Raw genomic sequence first — 19,627 nt, forward strand, 5'->3', positions numbered from 1 at the left:
TTATATATATTGTTTATCTATTGAATAATATTTTTACATAAAATATACGTTATTTTATTTGCAAAAAACTTGATGTGTTGGAATATCGAGATCTGCTTACGAAGTCCACCCTCATGATATGAAGTTTTGTTATATCAGTCATCATCGTTTCTAAGAAGATCCTCTCTAGTATTTCTAATTTCTTCTTCAGTAATAATTTGCTCTTTTTTAGACAATTCATAATAGAGTTTGTATAAGTTCTCAATACAATTTATCAAAATTTGGTTAATCAATTTTACTAATGTCAAAACTTACACAAGCTTACATAATCAGGAAAAAAAAACTTAAAAATTCGAAAAAAAGATTATGCTTCGGTATACCGTAAAAATAAAAATGCAATCAAAAAGTGAAGGTGATAAGTAAGTATTATTTATAATATTAACAAGATGGCCAAGTTGATGGCGCGGTAAATTCCAAATAAAGCAAATAAACGTAGCGATTTAAACCCAAATGAAGCAAATAATCGTAGCATTTTGAACGATTAAATTCCTAATAAAGCAAATAATAGTAGCAGTTTGAACGATCCAAATAAAGCTAATGATTATGTAACAAGTTCGAACGATCAAATCAAAATTTACGGAGTAGCGATAAAGTCATTATACCGCAAACGATTTGACTTAGGATTGTTTTAGTGGACGATATCATAATCGTTATGCCTTACATTCATTAATTTATCGTTAAATGATTGCATTAAAATTTCGATATACTCAATTAAGTATATATTTGATTTTTCGAAGTGAAATACAGCATTTTTTTTTATATAACTTATAACTTCGTAATTGCTAAAATTTATTATTCTATTTTATTTATTTTATTCTATGTTATTTATTTTATTATGTAATTTTTTTTTTACACGTATTACATGTAATAATTAATAAATTACACTACCTTATTTTTTAATAATAAATTGTATAAAAAATTTCTGAAGTATGTTTGCTATACCACAGCTTTGAATAATCAAAATTATTTTCGTAGGTTGACAAAAGCCTAAATAAAAAAAAAAGTCTTAAGACCGTTAGTTTTATTAATTTACTAATTTATCAAGATTTAAATGAGTAAATACAAAAATTTCTCAAAATTGTTTCAAAAATGACGTGCAATATTTGCTTGCTTCCAATAGTTTTTACGATCGTTTAAGCTGACATAAATCTTGTAGAAAAGGAATACAATATAATGAAAGATTTAATTGATGGATTCCCTAATTACGCATTAACAAAAAAATATGTTACTGGTATATATAATTTTTGTATAAAAAAAAGATTACCGGGACAGAATTCTGAAACATTATCTATTATTGTCGTTGATACTTAAGCATCATACTATGAATAGAATTATTAAAAGACTATCATGAAGTCTAATGATATGAATTTGGGAAAATAAATTTTAGAATTAAAGTAAAGGAAAATTCATATTTATACATTTTTTTTATTTGTTTTTCATATTACTGTATTATTGTCTCATTGTTTTGAAATTTGTAATTATTATATTAACCGGGTTTACAATTGAGTGAGCTTTATTTTAGTAAGAAATTCATCATTACAATATTTTTCTTTAGTGCTTTGTTATTATATTACTTTATAAATGTGAGTATTGCGTAACTGATAAGCAACTTTAGTAACTATGCTGTAAAATTTTACGTATATAAGCTAAAAAGAAAGCAAATTTACGGTACAATTAATTATTAATCAAGGCATAAGAGAGTGAACTGGATTAATACCTTATTCAATATTCATCGCTATCTTCATCTGTACTTGAAGGTACTTCATCTCCACTTTCTTTGTCTTCCAATTTTGCAGATTTAATTTCACAATAACCAAACTTTCTACGATAATCAGGTCCATTTTCGCTTTCGCCAAAGTGTATTTCCGTTTCGTGCTCCCTATAGTATTTGTTTCTAGCTCCTTGAATACAACCTGAATTTCTGTATAGACGTCGTGCTTCTCTTCTCATTGCTTCTTGAGCTAGTTTCTTGGAGACAAAGCAGCGACATTCAATTGAATATTCAACAGCTTTATATGGAGAAAAAAACATCGATAAGACCCAGACTTCAGCTGGAGTTTTGGCTGGAATTTTGGCTGGAGTTTTAGCTGAAGTCTTAGCTGGAGTCTTAGCTGGAAGTAGTTAAGAAATGATAAGATAAATTATCAAATAAAATATAAAATACAAAAAACACTTCTAATACCTTTAACTTGCGAGTTCCCTGTTGACATTTTCTTTATATTTTTTTTTTTTTTTTTTTTTTGTTATTGTTTATTGATGAACAATTTTCAACGGTGATAAGAGATAAATTCAATGTATATAAACAAATCAAGCGAGGAGTATCAAATCATTTCGATCTTTTATAGATCCTGATAAACGACGTTGTGAAACCTGATTATGCATGTGTTTTTTCCTATAGAGTTGATGAAGCAATAATGACGTAATTAAATATCCCTTGGAATCTTACCATTTTGCAGATCATATATATATTAAATTATAATCCGTAACATATAAATTCCTTAACTTCTTAGTATGCATCAGTTTTAAGCATCTCATTATCACAGACTAATCTCAAATGTTACAATTTGATACAGCTAATTACGAAAAATAAATGAAGAGGCTTAATAAGAGTTAAACATTATATAATATGTAATAATAGAATTAAACAAATAATATGATCTTATGCTAAAAAGTTTTATTCAAAAGCCGATCGATAAGAAAAAAAAGCGCAAAAAAGATATTTAAATTATTTTGTACATTGCTTTACTAAACATAAAATATTTAAAAACTATAATTATTAATCTTTCAAATAAAGAAAAATTAGATAGGCTGTTAAAATACCGACTTTACTATCCCTTAAACGGGATTTTTTTTTAAAATTGTTTTTCAGTTGATCAATTAAGAAAATAATCTGTATAATAATTATTCTTAATCAGCAAAAATGCTGATCGATGTTTCTTTTTTTGTATCTACTACGAATTTTTGAATTTTGATAAATTAAATGAATATGATGATTTCAGTATTTATTGTTAAACGTAAAAAAAATGTGATAGAATGTGAATTCAAATATAGTGCAGGGGTCATGCAATATCGTTGTCGGACAGATTCCTGACATCCATTTCTCGGCATAACCTTTTCCCGACAACAATTTCCTGACAAGACAAATTCCCGAGTGGATATTTCCTTGAAAAGCATTTTTCCCGACATGATGAAATTTTCCCGAAATCAAGTTATTAAAACATTAGGCCTGTTCAATTCTGATCGTTCGGGTTTTTTGACACCCCAGCCAAATGATCGACATAGTTTCTAAGCTAAGTGGGCGTGCACTACATCCTAGCTTATAAACTGCCCATGGGCCAGATTAGCCCACGAGATCTGATTGGTCCAAACAACTTACCAACATTTAATTACAAATAAGGCAATTTTATAACTTTTGACCGGATATTTACTTATAAACTCATGGTCAAGGATTACATTAATGTACATTTTGTACCACCTTGTAACTATAAAAAAGGCAAAAATTTTTTCAAGGTTACACATTAATTTGGCCAGAATTAAGATAATTTCGCCCAGCAAAATTTGGCCGGAATTATAAAACGGACATAAATGTCCGTTTGCAAATTTGGCCAGAATTATAAAAACGGACATTAATGTCCGTTTTTGTAAATTTGGTCAGCATTATAAATGCAAATATTATAAATTGTATCAATTTATCATAATCCAGTGATCATAGAAAAAATAAATTATAACTCGTTAGCTTTGTCTCATCAAGACATGTTAAATTGTTAAATTGTGGTTTCTATCATCAATAGATGGAAAGTTATTGGCATTTGGAAATATTTAAGAATACAAAAAAATTCTTTTCAAACAATGTAAATATCTTATTATTTATTAATCCTAAAGGTATAAAACTCCTATTATTTAATACATCTCAATACAATCCAACAAGCTGTGTATTATTTTTTTACAATTACTTGATGACAAGTTAATGCAATTTAACTTTTAGCAATTTGGTATATTTTAACCAAAAAAGAATTTTTTTATTGTAAATTTAAGTTATTTAACATTTAAAAAATGATTTTTTGTTTTTATTTTTTACTATTAAATACAAATTATTTCAAAAATGCAGAAAATTAAATCTTTTAATTATTATTTAAAAATTATGCTATTAAATAAAACATTGATTTTTTTGTTTTTTATTTACTTTTTTTATTAGATCTAAAAATTGTCAGAAATTTAAATCCTTCAATTATTAATACATTACATATTTATAGAAGTTAAATAAACATACTTATTTAATGTAATTTAGCAATTAACATTTTATTTTGATTTTATTTATTTTTTTATTGATCCAAATTATTTAAAAATTAATAGAAAATTAAATGATTTATTTGGCTCTTTTAATTATTAATATATTATATATTTATAGAAGTTAAATAAACATACTTATTTAATCTATTTAATGTAATTTAGCAATTAACATTGATTTTATTTTAATTTTATTTTATTTTTTTATTTGATCTAAATTATTTAAAATTTGATAGAAAATTAAAGGATTTGATTCTTAATCATTAGTACATTATATGTTTATGGAAGTTAGATAAACATACCTATTTAATAATGGAATTTAATATTTTATTAATATAAAACTTAATTTTTGTTTTGTTTTTATTTACAGTATTTTTTTATTTTTTTATTTTTATTTTTTTTATTAGATACAAATTATTTTAAATATTTGTTAGAAATTGGATCAACAAAATCATTCATTAAAAAAATTTGGATTTGCAAATATTGCAGTAAATGTTTATCAGTACATTTCGCAAATCCAAATTTTTTTTAATGAATGATTTTGTTGATCCAATTTCTAACAATATTTAAAATAATTTGTATCTAATAAAAAATAAATAAATAATAAATACTGTAAATAAAAACAAAACAAAAATTAGTAAGTTTTATATTAATAAAATAATTTAAATATTAAATTCCATTAAATAGGTATGTTTATTCAACTTCTATAGATCTAATAATTTACTAATAATTAAAAGAATCAAATCATTTAATTTTCTAATAATATTTAAAATAAATTATATCTAATTAAAAAAAAAGAATAAAACTAAAATAAAATCAATGGCCTATTAATAAAATAATTTTTCAATTGCTAAATTGCATATGTAATGTACTAATAATTAAAAAATCTAATTTTTTGACAATTTTTAAAATAATTTGTATCTAATAATAAAAAAAATATTTTAATTAATAAAATAATTTTAGATACCGAATTACATTAAATACCAATATGTTTATGTAACTTTCACATATATTTAATTTACTACTAAATACTAGGTATATTTATATATGTAACTTCCACATATATTTAATATACTAATAATTGAAAGATCCAATTTTTTGGCAATTTTAAAAATAAAAAAACCAAAAAGTCAATATTTTTTCAATAAACCAATTTTTTAAATGCCAAATAACATTAAATAAATAGTATATTTATATAACATTATCTACAAAGATAGTATATAATGAATTGGACAATTAAATAATTTATTTATATATTCTTAATGTAATATATACAGTATATATTATATTAAAGTAAACTTCCATAAATAGTATGTGATGTATTATTTTATAACAATTAGAATAATAAATTAAATTATTAATTAATTATATCAATTATAAATTTTTGTAAATTTTCTTTACAAAATTTTCGTATAATATTTATAAAACACAATGTTCATATAACTTTTATATATTAAATAAATAATAAAACAATATCTAGTATTCTGATTTAAAAAAAACAAATGTCTATTATATTTACATTAAATTGCTAAAAGCTAAACTGCTTTAGCTTGAAATCAAGTAATTACAAATAGAAAGATAAAATATATATAGCTTGTTAATTGTTATATTGTTTTTTGAGATATTTTAAATGGTAGCAGTTTTATACCTTTAGGATTAATAAATAAATAATAAAATATTAACATTTTCTTGAAATAATTTTTTATATTTTTAAATATTTATAAATGCTAATAACTTTTATTTATTGATAATAGAAATTCCACTATTTAGCATATTTTGATGAGACAAAGCCAACAAAATATAATTTATTTATTTATGATTACTGAATAATTAGTTAAAATATTTACATTCATAATGCTGGCCAAATTTACAAAAACGGACATAAATGTCCGTTTTTGTAATTCCGGCCAAATTTGAAACCATCTATTTTATAATTCCGGCCAAATTTATGTCCGTTTTTATAATTCTGGCCAAATTTGCAAACGGACATTAATGTCCGTTTTATAATTCCGGCCAAATTTTGCTGGGCGAAATTATCTTAATTCTGGCCAAATTAATGTGTAACCTTGAAAAAAATTTTTGCCTTTTTTATAGTTACAAGGTGGTACAAAATGTACATTAATGCAATCCTTGACCATGAGTTTATAAGTAAATATCCGGTCAAAAGTTATAAAATTGCCTTATTTGTAATTAAATGTTGGTATGTTGTTTGGACCAATCAGATCTCGTGGGCTAATCTGGCCCATGGGCAGTTTATAAGCTAGGATGTAGTGCACGCCCACTTAGCTTAGAAACTATGCCGATCATTTGGCTGGGGTGTTTTTTGATCGAAAATCCATTTACCAATCCTATCATGTGATCAAAATCAAAAATTGAGTACTTTTGAGCTTATTGAACGGTTAACCTTTGGTCACCTTATTTTTCGTATTAATAACCGAAATCCAATGTTTGTGGGATACACCTCTATTTATTCTCTGGCACAATGATAATCCTCGACGAAAATATTTTTCTTTTTTAAAAACGGCAAATAAGCAATACCATAAAGGTATATTAAACTTTTTGAGGGCGCGTATTAAAACTTCACACACGTTAAAAAAAAGTGATCAAAATGATACCATAATTTTTTTGTCAGATCGTTCAGGTCACACAATTTCATCAGCCAATAATTATTAGAACGAACAGGCCTATTATAACTGATAAATCGTGCACAATCTTTACGAGATTGACGTTGGTATTCAGAAAGTGGCTTAAATCCATATTCAGTTTCCATATCACCAACCAAACCTCTTTCAGGCACTTCGATTTGTCAAAACGGATGTTGGATTGACGAATTCAAATTCTGGTAGACATTGTTCGCTTCTATAACAAATACAGCTAGATGGTGCATACCAATTGTACGATGGCTAAAAACGCGACGTAAATTTTATGCAAGTGATATATTCTATAATAGATAACTATATTTAAAAAAAATTAATTTTATATTAGCAATATACTCAAAATTTGTGCCCTTTTTAATCTAAATAGCAAGCCGCTTTTAGCGTTAATTATCTATTGAATGTAAATATGGGCCGATTTTTGTCTTATCTCTAATATACCTTCGGAAAGATATTACTGGAATGCTGTTCTGGACAATAAATCATTTTTTTTTTATTCTTTATTAAATAATCCTTAACAACTATTGTTTATATTTATATTTGGATTTAGAGTTCATATACCCATATAAATGACAGAACACAGCGACATTGAACAAAAAGATCAGTCCCTTTATAATTAATAAAAGTAAAAATTTATAAAATGGTTTTAGATAATTTTAATTAAACTTCATCAAAAAAAACAAAAATACACTTGCTTTCAAAATTAATAACCTTTATTAATATTCTTAATAGGCTGAAATTTTTTAGGCATTTTACTATTTTCTATTAAAAATATCAATCATACAGTAATGTAACGAACCCACGATGTAACGAACTTTCGACTTCTAACCAAACTTTTTTTAGAAAACCAGTTTCATAGTATTTAAAAACATTCTGATATACCGAACATCATATAAACTTTATATAACGTATACCGAACTTTTATTGATTTACCGAAAAAATTATTAATAAACAAGAAAACACACAAAAATACATTTAGCACAACAAAGTCATCATTAATTAATATTAATTAATCAAAAAAAGAAGTCATTGAATTAAAAACTAATGCCACAACGCAAGTTTATAAGAATTATTAGAATAGTTTACTTTGATTATTTATTCTCTAAATAATTCAAAACAACAAAAGTTCATTCTGTTCATTTAGTCGGTCGGTCAGCTCATTACAGCTTAATGTTTGCCTACTACATTTTAAAAAATTATGAAATATTATTAATCTATGCCAGATTTGGTGGCAAAAAGTAATTTTTTTCGTCTCATTTGGGATCAGTGGATGCTGCGGTGAAATGGTAAGCGATGATTGAATTTTTTTAATTTTTTTAATTTTTTTATATTTACCGGTATATATTTAATTTATCTTGGATCAAATTCAATAAAATACTTTGGTTGGAACCCATAGATCAGGAAATGCACTAACTGCTGCGGTGCCATAGTTAGCACTGAGCCACTGACTCTTACCATTAAAATAATGAAATTATTGATGACTAATTAATATAATCAATATTGATTTCCATTCTAATTTACTCGTCATAATTTAATTAATAAAATAAATAAACAATTTTATTTAATAAAAACTAGAAGTTGCCCGTTGCTTCGTACCGGGAGTAGTAGTATTACTATATAATATTAAATTTTTAGTCACAATTAGAAGCTCACTTTGATTAATAATTAGATTATGAGAGAAATAAAATATAAATTAATTTAAATAAAATTAATATGCAGGTAAATATTGTTATGTATCTATATAATTAAAAACAATCTCATCAAAAAAAATATTTTTATGTGAACTTATTAGTCAGAAAATAATATTGAAAAAAACAATCTCAATAAACAAAAAAAGTTCTCATTAGTGCTTCCAGTTCTTTAAATTTACTATCACAATTATCTAACTAATAAAATCTAACAAATACTAACTACTAAGTTATAAAAAAATGATTCATAATTAATTTATGGATATTGTACGGTGTTGTATTTATATTGGTTTAATAACGTCACGAAGTGACGTTAACCAATATAAATATCACCGTACAATATCTATATTATCGTACGGCTAATGCAGATCATGCTCAAATAAACTATCAATATTCGACAAATAAAACCAATAAAACCAGCATGATCCTATAGGGCCGTGCGATAAGTCATGTTTACTTTACAGAGTAGATCAGCCTCAAATTAACTACAAATGGTATCAATCATCAATTTAATTTTTATGAAAAAAAAAGATTATCTATTAATAATCAGTTACAATACAATACTTTCCAATTATTATTGTCAATCTTCATATAAGTTAAAATACACTGATTGTATATATCATCCTGATCTTCGTCTAGAAAATCCAAAGTTACAAAAAATAATTATGAAACTTAACAGAGATTTACTTTTAATGATCTCAGAAAATTTTCAAAATGACAGAATATCACTTTATTCTTGTCTTTTAGTCAACAGATCTTGGTGCGAAGCAATAGTACCGTTATTATGGAAAATTCCTGGATATATTTTACTAACTGAAAAGGCAGAAAATATAATATTTAATATAATACTCTCACATTTTTCAGAAGAATCTAGAGATGTTTTGATGAAGAAAGGGATCGATCTTTTTACTGAAATTTATCAGAAACCTTCATTTAATTATATTCATTTTTGGAGACATCTAGATCTACATCTTTTTGACAGAATTATTACCAGAAATTTTGACAAGTCAGACATATCTATGATAAGAAATGAATTATTAAAGTTATTTGTTAATAATAATACAAATTTTATTTCACTTTTTTTTCCGTATGATTATAAATGTCAAGTTAACTGGAATATTCGATGCTTTTCAAATCTTAAATATTTTTATTTTTGTAATGACATTGATCAAAATATTTTAAAAGAATTAGCTACAGTAAGCAAATCGATTAAAATATTTAATTGTGATGTTGTTAATTGTAATGATATTTCTGGAATCATTAGATTAATTGAAGTTCAAAAAAATCTAGATAGTGTCCGTATTAGTAGATGTGATAAATATGAAACCTGGCAATCTATTGAAGAAGTACTAATTAAAAAAGCGATCACTGTCCAAAATTTATATTTATCTTATAATTGGCACTTTGATGTTGATTTAAAATTTCTTTCACATTTTGTAAATTTAAAAAGTTTAGAAATAATTGAATGTTCAAGGCCTCCAAATCAAAACGGTACTATTCTAAATTTAAATCAATCAGAGAAAATGTCTTTACCTGCTTTAAAAATCCTAAAAACTAATCAAGTGTCATTTATTATGATGACAAGATTAATTGAAAGTGCAAATGTACAACTTACTGTAATTGATATTCATTTTGAAGATATTTTTTGTGACTTTGAAGATGTTAGAAGATTTTTCCAAGCAATTTATCAAAATTGTCCAAATATTGAATATTTAACCCTTCCAATTAAAGATTATGTTCTTATTGAATTTGAAAGGTTATTGATTAATTGTCAACATTTAATTGGGTTAGTTATTAGGAGTGAAAGAGGTCTCCAATATAAGAGTTTATTTGAAATATTAAATAAATCATCACCAAGTAGTTTGATTAAGTTTGGATTTTCTCTTAACCGAAAGTTTGGGGGTAAATATAAATTATTAAGATCATTTCTTGCTAATTGGAAAGATAGACATACTATGTTATTACAAATTTGGCCAGTAAATTATATTCTAGGACATGAAAAGGAAGTTAACCGATTATATGAACTAATTAAATATTATGAAGCAAGAGGAATAGTCAAACAAATTGATTGGGGAATTAATTGGTGTTATGATTCAGAAGAATCTATTTGGATTGAAAAAAGATATTTTTATTAAATGCAAATATGTATATTCTATAGTGCTATACTATCCAATGCAATTTATTTTATATTAAAATAAAAATAATTAATTAACTCACATAATTTATTACTAGCATTAGGTCGTTTTAAAGGGTCTGCATCCCAACATTGAATAATGTCAAAAATTAATTGAGGAATTTTATAATTGGACTTTGACCTCAACCCCTACAAATTTAGATATATTATGATAAGGAGGCAATCCCGTACAAGTTTCATATGCAATGATCCCAAATCCATAAATATCACATGCTTGAATATATTTTTTTCCTCTTAAAACTTCTGGAGCTACATAAAGTAATACTCCATATGATTTTTATTATTATTTTAAGAGGATTTATCATTTGCCGGTTGACATAATCCTAACTCCTAAGTCAGTAATATAAGCCTGATGGATATTATTGCTTAATATACCCACAATGAAAATCTTGATGAATTAATCCTTTATTATGAATATCATTAAGACCATATGCAATACTATGTAAAGTTAACAACTTTTTCATTGAAATGAAGTTGTCATTTAAATGTTGTCTTAAACTATCTTTTTTTAAATCCATCACCATTATAAAATCATTTGTTTTTGGATCTTTGGTAATACCAAAACAACGAACTATATAACCAGAATGATATACTAAACTATTTGATTTCAACCTTAGATTGTAGTTAGTTAACATTTATAATGGTTAATAATACTAAATATGTAAGAAATATCTTACTTCTTTTAAAAATTCTGTTGTAATGCCTTGTGAGTTATGTAAACATTTTTTTTTTTTTAAGGTAACTTTCGATTCACCTTTCTTTTCAATCGAATTATTAGATTATCGATTAACAATTCTTGTTCTTTGGTCAAAAAATGATGATCAAACTCTTTTATTTGTTCAAATACATCATCACTTAGTTTATCTTTATCAACTAACGATTTTTGTTCTTTAGTCAAACGATAACGAATAAAATCTTTGATTTGCTCAAATACATGTTTAATTTTGTCCATTTCAAATTTATTAAACAAAAAATATAAAAAATTTGTTATTTAATTCGTATGTAAACTACAAAAAGATAATAAAGAAAAAGAAAAGGACTGAAACGATTATTTTATGTTGCAATGATTCCAGTTAAAATACACTAAATAAAATCTGATCAAGATTATTGTGTTTCCTCTAACTTTTATGAATGTTGATTAAAGAATTTGTTAATTTTATGGATTGATATCGTATTAACTTAATATCTGAAAATAATTTATAAAGAATTGTGAAAAAAATTTATAATATATTAAAACAAATTATTCTGATGATTTATTAGTCGAAGGACTATATACTTGACAAACCCTATAAGAAATATGTATACGGAAAGGATACGTTTTGTATACATTTTATGTACGTTTCTATAGATTCCGTATACAAATTCCGTATATTTAATAAGCAATTCATTTTTGAACATTTTTTTAAAAAACTAATGTATACGGAAAAAATTAATCATACGGAATGTATACGGAATTTTTAAACTTAATATTTTTAGAAAATAATTTTACAAAAATCTCGTATCATAACACGAGATCACGTGATTGTTTATTGTTTTGTTATGATACGTTTTTTGTTTTTTATATAAACCCTTACTTTGATGAGTTTGATCTTCCGATCTTCCTTTCTGTCTTTCCCTTCCTTCTCTTTTCTCTTGTCTTATTTTTGTTATTTTTTCTAAATTTTTCTTCTTTTTTCGTCACCCTCCTTTAAAAAAAAATATTTTTTTTTCGTACCTCACTTTAAAAATTTTTTTTCATCACTCTCCTTTAAAAAAAATTTTTTTTTGATTTTATTCTTTTATTCCCACCCTTCTTTTTTTTAAAAAAAAATTTTCTTCTTTCTATTTCTATTTCCTCTTTATAAAAAATTTTTTATTTTTCTAACTTTGACGTCCTCCCTTTAAAAAAAAAATTTTTTTTAACTTTCCTAACTTTGTTACCCTCTTTTTAAAAGATATTTTTTATTTATTCTTTATTCCACTTTCTTTTTTTATTTATATTTATCCCTTTTTTTATTCATAGGCCAGCAGATTTTTTTTTGTAGGAAGATTCAGTTTCTTTTTTCTTTTTTGTAGATCAGTTTGGGAGTCCTTTCCTTTCTTTTTTGTAGGATTGTTCAGGATTTTTTCTTTTTTTAGGTCAGTTCAAATTTCTTTTTTTTTTTTTTGTAAGTTGGGTTCAGATTCTTTTCTTTTTGTAGGTTGTTTCAGTTTTGTTGCTTTAGAGTCTTAGGTCAGTTTTGGATTTATTTTGTTGTTTTGGTTTCTTTTTCATCAGATGCTTCATAATTCTTTTTATTTATGTAGGTCAGACATTCTGGAGTTCTCTTTCTTTTTTTGTAGGAATGCTGACCTTTGGTGACTTGGATGATTGCAGATACTATATGAAGGAGGGGGGTTTTTTAGGTTGTTTGACTCCAAATGAACCTGAACTTATAGATAATTTTGGTTGCAATAGGTGGTTTTAATAAGGAGGGAATTTTCATAATGTATTTGTATTTTGTTTATTTTTTTTTTATTTAATTTAATAAAGTAAAATTAGATTTATGTAAATATAATTATAGTAAACTGTAATACAAATAGTAAATTCAGTGACCAAATCGTATAAATTTCGTGATAAAATCAGTGATCAAATCATGTAAATTCTATATGAATTCCGTGCAAATTCCGTATCCAAACCATATTTTTAGTGATACGGAATTGTGCATTTTTCCGTATCCTATTATGATACGTTATTTCTAAGGAAAAAAATTGTATAAAAACTTTATAAAAAACGTATCCAATTTTTTTATAGGGAAAGATAACGCAAAAATGTCCGTCTGTACGTCTAACACGTGACGAAGTACAATAATAACCCTTAAACAGCACTTCGGGCTTAATAACAGTTTCCCCATTTCCCAGTATGTTAATGAACAGAAAGATATTTTCAAAACACAAGTAACCCAAAAGGAAAGCGTAAAGAAAGTAATAATATTGAACCTTCAGGAGCTGCTTCTTCACGTAAAAAATTTCCAAATAAGCAATACAAAAAGGAACGAAACGATTGGAACCCGAAGTGGCCATACACATATCCATACATATCCATGGTTAGTAAGAAGAGAGGATGAAGAAGGAAAGCCTTTTGTGTATTGCATCAAGCGTGAAGAGAGAAAAGCGAATAATATTTTTACAAAAGGTTTTTCCATTTCAAAATTAAGAAATAGTATAAATCACCCAAATATAATCGCCAGTTTTGTAACACAGTTAGGGGTAGAGAAATCCAAAATAATTACGCTAATGAGAAATATATATTTTTGTTCAAAGAAAATTAAGCACTTAATATATACCCTGTCTTGTTGAATATCAAATAAATAATCATAATGAAATCAATTATCAAGTACCGCCTACAAAAGTTTTACCACCTCCCTTATATGCAAAAACATTATCCTCAACTTTTACTTCTTCTAGTTATGTGGCCAGAAATAAATTTATTGAATCAATTTGACGTCTAATTGAATGTCAAGTCATAGAAGAAATTAATAAAAGTTGTTGGATGGAGCATTCTTTTGGATGTAAGTACCACAATTATTATCGATAAACATTTGGTGATAATGAGCAAGCACATGGTAGAAAATAAACCGGTTTTACGATACCTTGAATGACAAGTTGAGAAGAATGCAATGCAAATTCAATCGTGCGAAGATATTGAAATAATTTTAAATGCAAAAGGTATATCAGTTAGTAAGTCATTATATCATATAGGGCATCTGTAATATTAGGTAAAGTTAATTTATTAATTTTATAATTTTATTAATTTCATTACTTATACATACAGTATTTATTACGCATCTATATTTCTTTTTCTAGGAAAAAATACTGGAGTAGCTATGCAGCTAAAAATAAAAATCCATTCATGACTGCAATCCATTGCATAAGCCCATCGGTTCGCACTTGTTGGTAAAGATTCAGCAAAAGATGTACCATACTTTAAGGAATATGAATCTACTTTGAAAAGGTTATATAGTTACTTTAGTAAATCTTATAATCGGTTGAAAAATTTGAGATGATCCAAGCTAACGATGAGGATGATCTTGGTCTTACCATATTGAAATTAGTTTCAACGCGATGGTTATGATCATTATCACAAACGGTATCTAATTTACATCAAACTTTAAATTCTGTCATATCCGCTTTGCAATCATATATTCTTATCAATGAAGATGGAGCTGAATTATCAAAAAATCTATTAGCAGAATTAGATCCTAAATTTATTTTAACTACAAAATTTTTGGCTGACCTTTTTGACATATTACAACGATTAATCAAAGTATTTCAAGAAGATTTTATTACATTATCGGATGTACATTATCATTTAAATTCCCCAATTCATGCGATTAAGACAACATTTATTGCAGATAATGATACACCACCAGCGTATGCTAAAATTTTACTTGATTATATAAAAAATAATCAATTATCATTAGATTCAATTCCAAATCCCTTTCCCTTTTCACAATTTTCCTTATCTATGATTCAGAATATTAAAAGAAGATTTCCCTATTCTGAATTTTATCATTCAATGCGTATTATTGATGTACAACAATTATCTTTAACTCAAACTTTAATTAATGAGTATGGCGAAAAAGAGATTAAAATTATCTGTGAATTTTATGGTAGCCAAAAAGTTGATGGAGATGGTAATGTTTACGAACCAATAATTGATAAAGAAAAATTAGAAAAGGAATGGGCGTTTGTACGACAGCTTATAACTAATTTTAGAGAGTTCAAATTTGTTGAACAATGGTTTAGAATTTTTTCAACAAAATTTTCTTCTTTATATCCTAATACCTCAAAAATTATTTATATTATTTTAATGATTCCACTTTCCAATAATGCTTCAGTAGAAAGAGTTTTTTCACGTCAAAATTTAATTAAAAATAAGTTACGGAATGAGATGAAATTGGAACACTTCATTTTCATCTAAATATTTTAATTAATGGACCGTCATTAGATTCATAGTTTAAATTAGGTTATTAATATTTGCGATTTTAGGCAAGTACCCAAAGATGGAATATTATTCGATATATGTACAAACCCTATTTTTATTTATTCTTTTAATGAATCAATTTTATTATTTTTTGAGTTTCCCACTTTGAATAACATCATCTGTATTTCCTCAATTGGAGTTCGATAATCGATATTCATGTTAATTAGTATAAAAATATTTAACATCATCCACATTCAATCATTTCAAATTTTCATTTCCACCTAAAAAAAACAATGTTACTTTTTATAATTAGTTAATATAGATAGTAATAATTAGTAATTATATATACCTAAATTAGATTACCAACATTCGCAATTTTGGCATAGCAATATAATACGGTTCATGCATGTAGATTTTTAACTAAGACTCCCATAATCAAAATGAATTCGCTGGGTCAATTAAATTAATTATGAATTATAAAATTTGACGAATTCTTTGTAGTAAATCTTTTACAACCAAATTTGATTATAATTAATAATTTTGGCGGGCCTGGTGAACCAAAAACAATTATAAATCAGTATAAGCTTGTAGGAACATTTTAAAATCATAATAAAGAACACATACTATAATATAAATATATAATGTACTGCATAAACTAATTTCCAAGGATTCGTAGAACTTTACCAGTGATACACATATATGATTAAAGTTGGTCAAAATCAATTAAATCTTTCATATTTCTGATCAAATTTTGTTAATTCTGGCCAATTTCGTAATGCTGGCTTAAAACGAAAAAATTAGTTAACTGTTAATATGTTATATACCACATTTTACACAATATAATCGATCTAACTTAAATAATAAAATTTCATACTTATTTATCACTTCTAGAACCTTATTGTTTATTAAAAAAAAGATTTGCATATTCTTTTCAGCTTTTAATCTTTTTTTAAAAGTTGTATTGTTTGACGTTAAAAATTAATAATAGGTAATAGAAATTTGAATTTACTAAATAAAGTAGGAAAAATTAAGCTTTAATAGTTAAACAAAAGCAAGATGCATTTTTTTTGTTTAAAAACTTGAAAAAATACTTTTTTATTTTTAGATTTATTTAATGAATTTAGAAAAAAACTTGGAATGAGAATTTAGATGAAGATTTAAAATGGAAGAAAATGAAACTTTTATGGTGAATATGAGAACTATAATGAATATATAATAACAAATGAATCTTTTAAAATCTTTTATTTGAATTAGATTTTAATACGCAAAAAAATTTGTTCAAAAATGAAAATAATTGTTAAAATTAAAATGTATTATAATTGATACAATAGATGGTAAAATTCATTAATGTAATTCTCACAAATAGTTGGGATGTGATAAATTGATGAAGATGTTAAAGCAAAAAAAATTTCAATTGAGAATTTGGGAGTTTGTTTTTATATAATCAAAATCAAATACATTTGTTAAAATTAAAACAAACTAAAGATTATACTGAAAGTATTATTCATAGTCATAGATGTCTATTTTGTAATAAAAATAAATTTTTTTTTTAGTTATGGTTCTAATTGTAAAGAACATTCATATACAATTATAGTAAAGAAGGAGAAGGAGATTAGGAGAGCGAGGGAAAAGGAGCAATAAATTTATCAATGAAGAAGTAGCAACTAACACTTGAACTCTAAACCACCACACCTACTCATTACTATGAGAAAAAAATCAATTTATTTATTTTAATTGAAATCAATTGATATATTAAAACGATTAAACGTTTTAATAACGTTACATTAAATTGAATTTTTAACCAAAATAGGTATAATCAAAAAAATTTATTTTGATGGTACATAAAAATAAATAAATTGAAATTTACATAATTTACATTAAAAAGGAAAAGAAATTTCTATTATATGTGAAAAAAGATAATCTATACAAGAAAAAAATAGATCTAACCTATATGAAAAATTAATCTTTCCAAAAATAAATTAACCTACATAAGTAATCATATTATTTTCATCCGATTAACTAATTCTCATCTGATCAACTTATTTTCATCTGACATCAAATGTAAATTAGGAAACCATTAAAAAAAAATGATTTTTTAATTTTTATTTAACTTATACAAAAATTAAAGATAAATAAACCTACATAAGACACAAAGAAATAATAGCAATAAGAAGAAAAAAACCTTTATTTTACAAAAATTAAAAATTTATTGAAGAAAATTCAATTTATACAATGAAAGATAATATTTATCATTATAAATCAAAAAAAGTCTCTCAGAACATATATTAAACAAAAATTTTAAGCCAAAGAATAAGGAATTCCTAATCCATCACCAAAAATAACTACAAACTTCCTAGAAAGGAATTAGTGAAAATTAGTACATGTAAATAATATTATAACAAAATATAATTTAAGAGTTGTAAATACAATATAGTATACCAATAATTTATAAAAAATGAGTCATGTGTTTCATAAAAAAAAATTTTTTTAAGGTAATTTGAAATTGATAGAACAATTATTGGACTCATATCAAAGTTAGATAATTCCACACTATTACAAACCCCAAGAATAAAATGATCATAGTCTCTACCACCACCGCTAGCAGTCAAATGTTGTAATTTACACAAGTGGGTATGAAAATGACCTGCATAAGACAACTGTTACAGGTAATACACTTAAAATATTTTCTAAGTTAACACAGTAAAGAACAATTTTATAAATTTTCTTTTATATACGTCATCAGAAAAAGCTTAATACTTTCTGACACAGACAGGAAAGATGATATAGCCATCAGGTTTTCAAATAATAACAACATGGGATGCACTGTGCCATTGTCTATTATGGGGCTACTACGTCAGGAAGAAGGAGAAGATAACAAAAGAAACACTTATTGAAGACTTATACCTCTTAGCAGAGATGTTCAAATAGATGGAAACAAAAGATGTAAGACCATCTATCAAAGATAAGCTTGAAAACTTGATTTGTACTGGGATTGCATCACCATCCTCTAAAACAATAATTAAATAAAGATAATAAAAAAATGTATTAACAGTGTTAATATTTTAGGACTTCGCAGAGTGGTCTAACAGGGGAAATGGTTGAGAATTAGGAAAGATATTACAGAATGTTCCAAACCAGATTTTGGGACAGACCTGGTAATTATTAAAGATCTTCTAATTAATTCTTATATATATATCTATATTAAATTTATTTTATTTACATTATTAGCAACACGGCATAGTATGAGACGCCATCATAAAAGGAAGCACTTATGGCCTCAAGATTAATTTTTTATATTTTTTATATTTTTTTTTTATTTTTATACATAAGAAATGAGATACAAGACAACAAACAAGTTGATTGCAAATTGAGGGTGGAGATGAATCCCTTTATAATTAATCCAGCCATATTTCTGTACCCAATGAAGAGAATACCTATGAGCATCCATGGGGAAACTGTTCCGAGACAGTAGCATGACAGGTTCTACTTGGTCAACATATTTTATTCTCCCTAATAATCCATTTGAAAAATATGAAGGTAATATGCAAAAAATGCGAAATCATGGGAAAATGGCAGAAAATGAATTAGAAGGGAATTGCAAAGATCATAGGGACTCACAATTAATACTGATCTCAGAGACTTGGACACTCTAGGTTTTAAATTTTAATCATATAAAAATCATTATTGTGAGACATTACTTTTTACAATGAAGCTATGTTTTCATAGCATATTACATATAGCTGATAGTATCAAAGATACTGTTCCAGTCTGGGTCACTTGGCAATTTCCAATAGAGCGAATATTTGGAATGCTTCTTCCT

At 25.3% G+C, this 19,627-nt stretch overlaps 3 protein-coding genes across 3 annotated transcripts; 1 reads left to right on the plus strand and 2 right to left on the minus strand.

The window, feature by feature from the left end:
- Positions 1-1,476: 1,476 nt before the first annotated feature.
- On the minus strand, positions 1,477-2,343 carry OCT59_027001 (uncharacterized protein). The gene is made up of 3 exons (XM_025326104.2): positions 2,222-2,343; positions 1,757-2,150; positions 1,477-1,685 (listed from the first exon to the last, which is right to left on the minus strand). The coding sequence occupies exons 1-2, from the start codon at positions 2,247-2,249 to the stop codon at positions 1,762-1,764; spliced, it is 417 nt and encodes a 138-aa protein (XP_025177787.2). The 5' UTR covers positions 2,250-2,343; the 3' UTR covers positions 1,477-1,685; positions 1,757-1,761.
- A 6,990-nt stretch (positions 2,344-9,333) lies between these two features.
- On the plus strand, positions 9,334-10,803 carry OCT59_027002 (uncharacterized protein; the record flags this gene model as incomplete). The annotated part of the gene is made up of 1 exon (XM_025326103.1): positions 9,334-10,803. One exon carries the CDS (start codon positions 9,334-9,336, stop codon positions 10,801-10,803), a length of 1,470 nt encoding a protein of 489 aa, XP_025177786.1.
- A 162-nt stretch (positions 10,804-10,965) lies between these two features.
- OCT59_027003 (uncharacterized protein) lies at positions 10,966-11,814 on the minus strand (the record flags this gene model as incomplete). The annotated part of the gene is made up of 3 exons (XM_066136646.1): positions 10,966-11,111; positions 11,242-11,474; positions 11,654-11,814. 3 exons carry the CDS (start codon positions 11,812-11,814, stop codon positions 10,966-10,968), a joined length of 540 nt encoding a protein of 179 aa, XP_065993115.1.
- Between the last annotated feature and the right edge of the window lie 7,813 nt (positions 11,815-19,627).

This window comes from Rhizophagus irregularis, chromosome 7 (assembly GCF_026210795.1).
Source record: "Rhizophagus irregularis chromosome 7, complete sequence".
Taxonomy (NCBI): Eukaryota; Fungi; Glomeromycota; class Glomeromycetes; order Glomerales; family Glomeraceae; genus Rhizophagus; species Rhizophagus irregularis.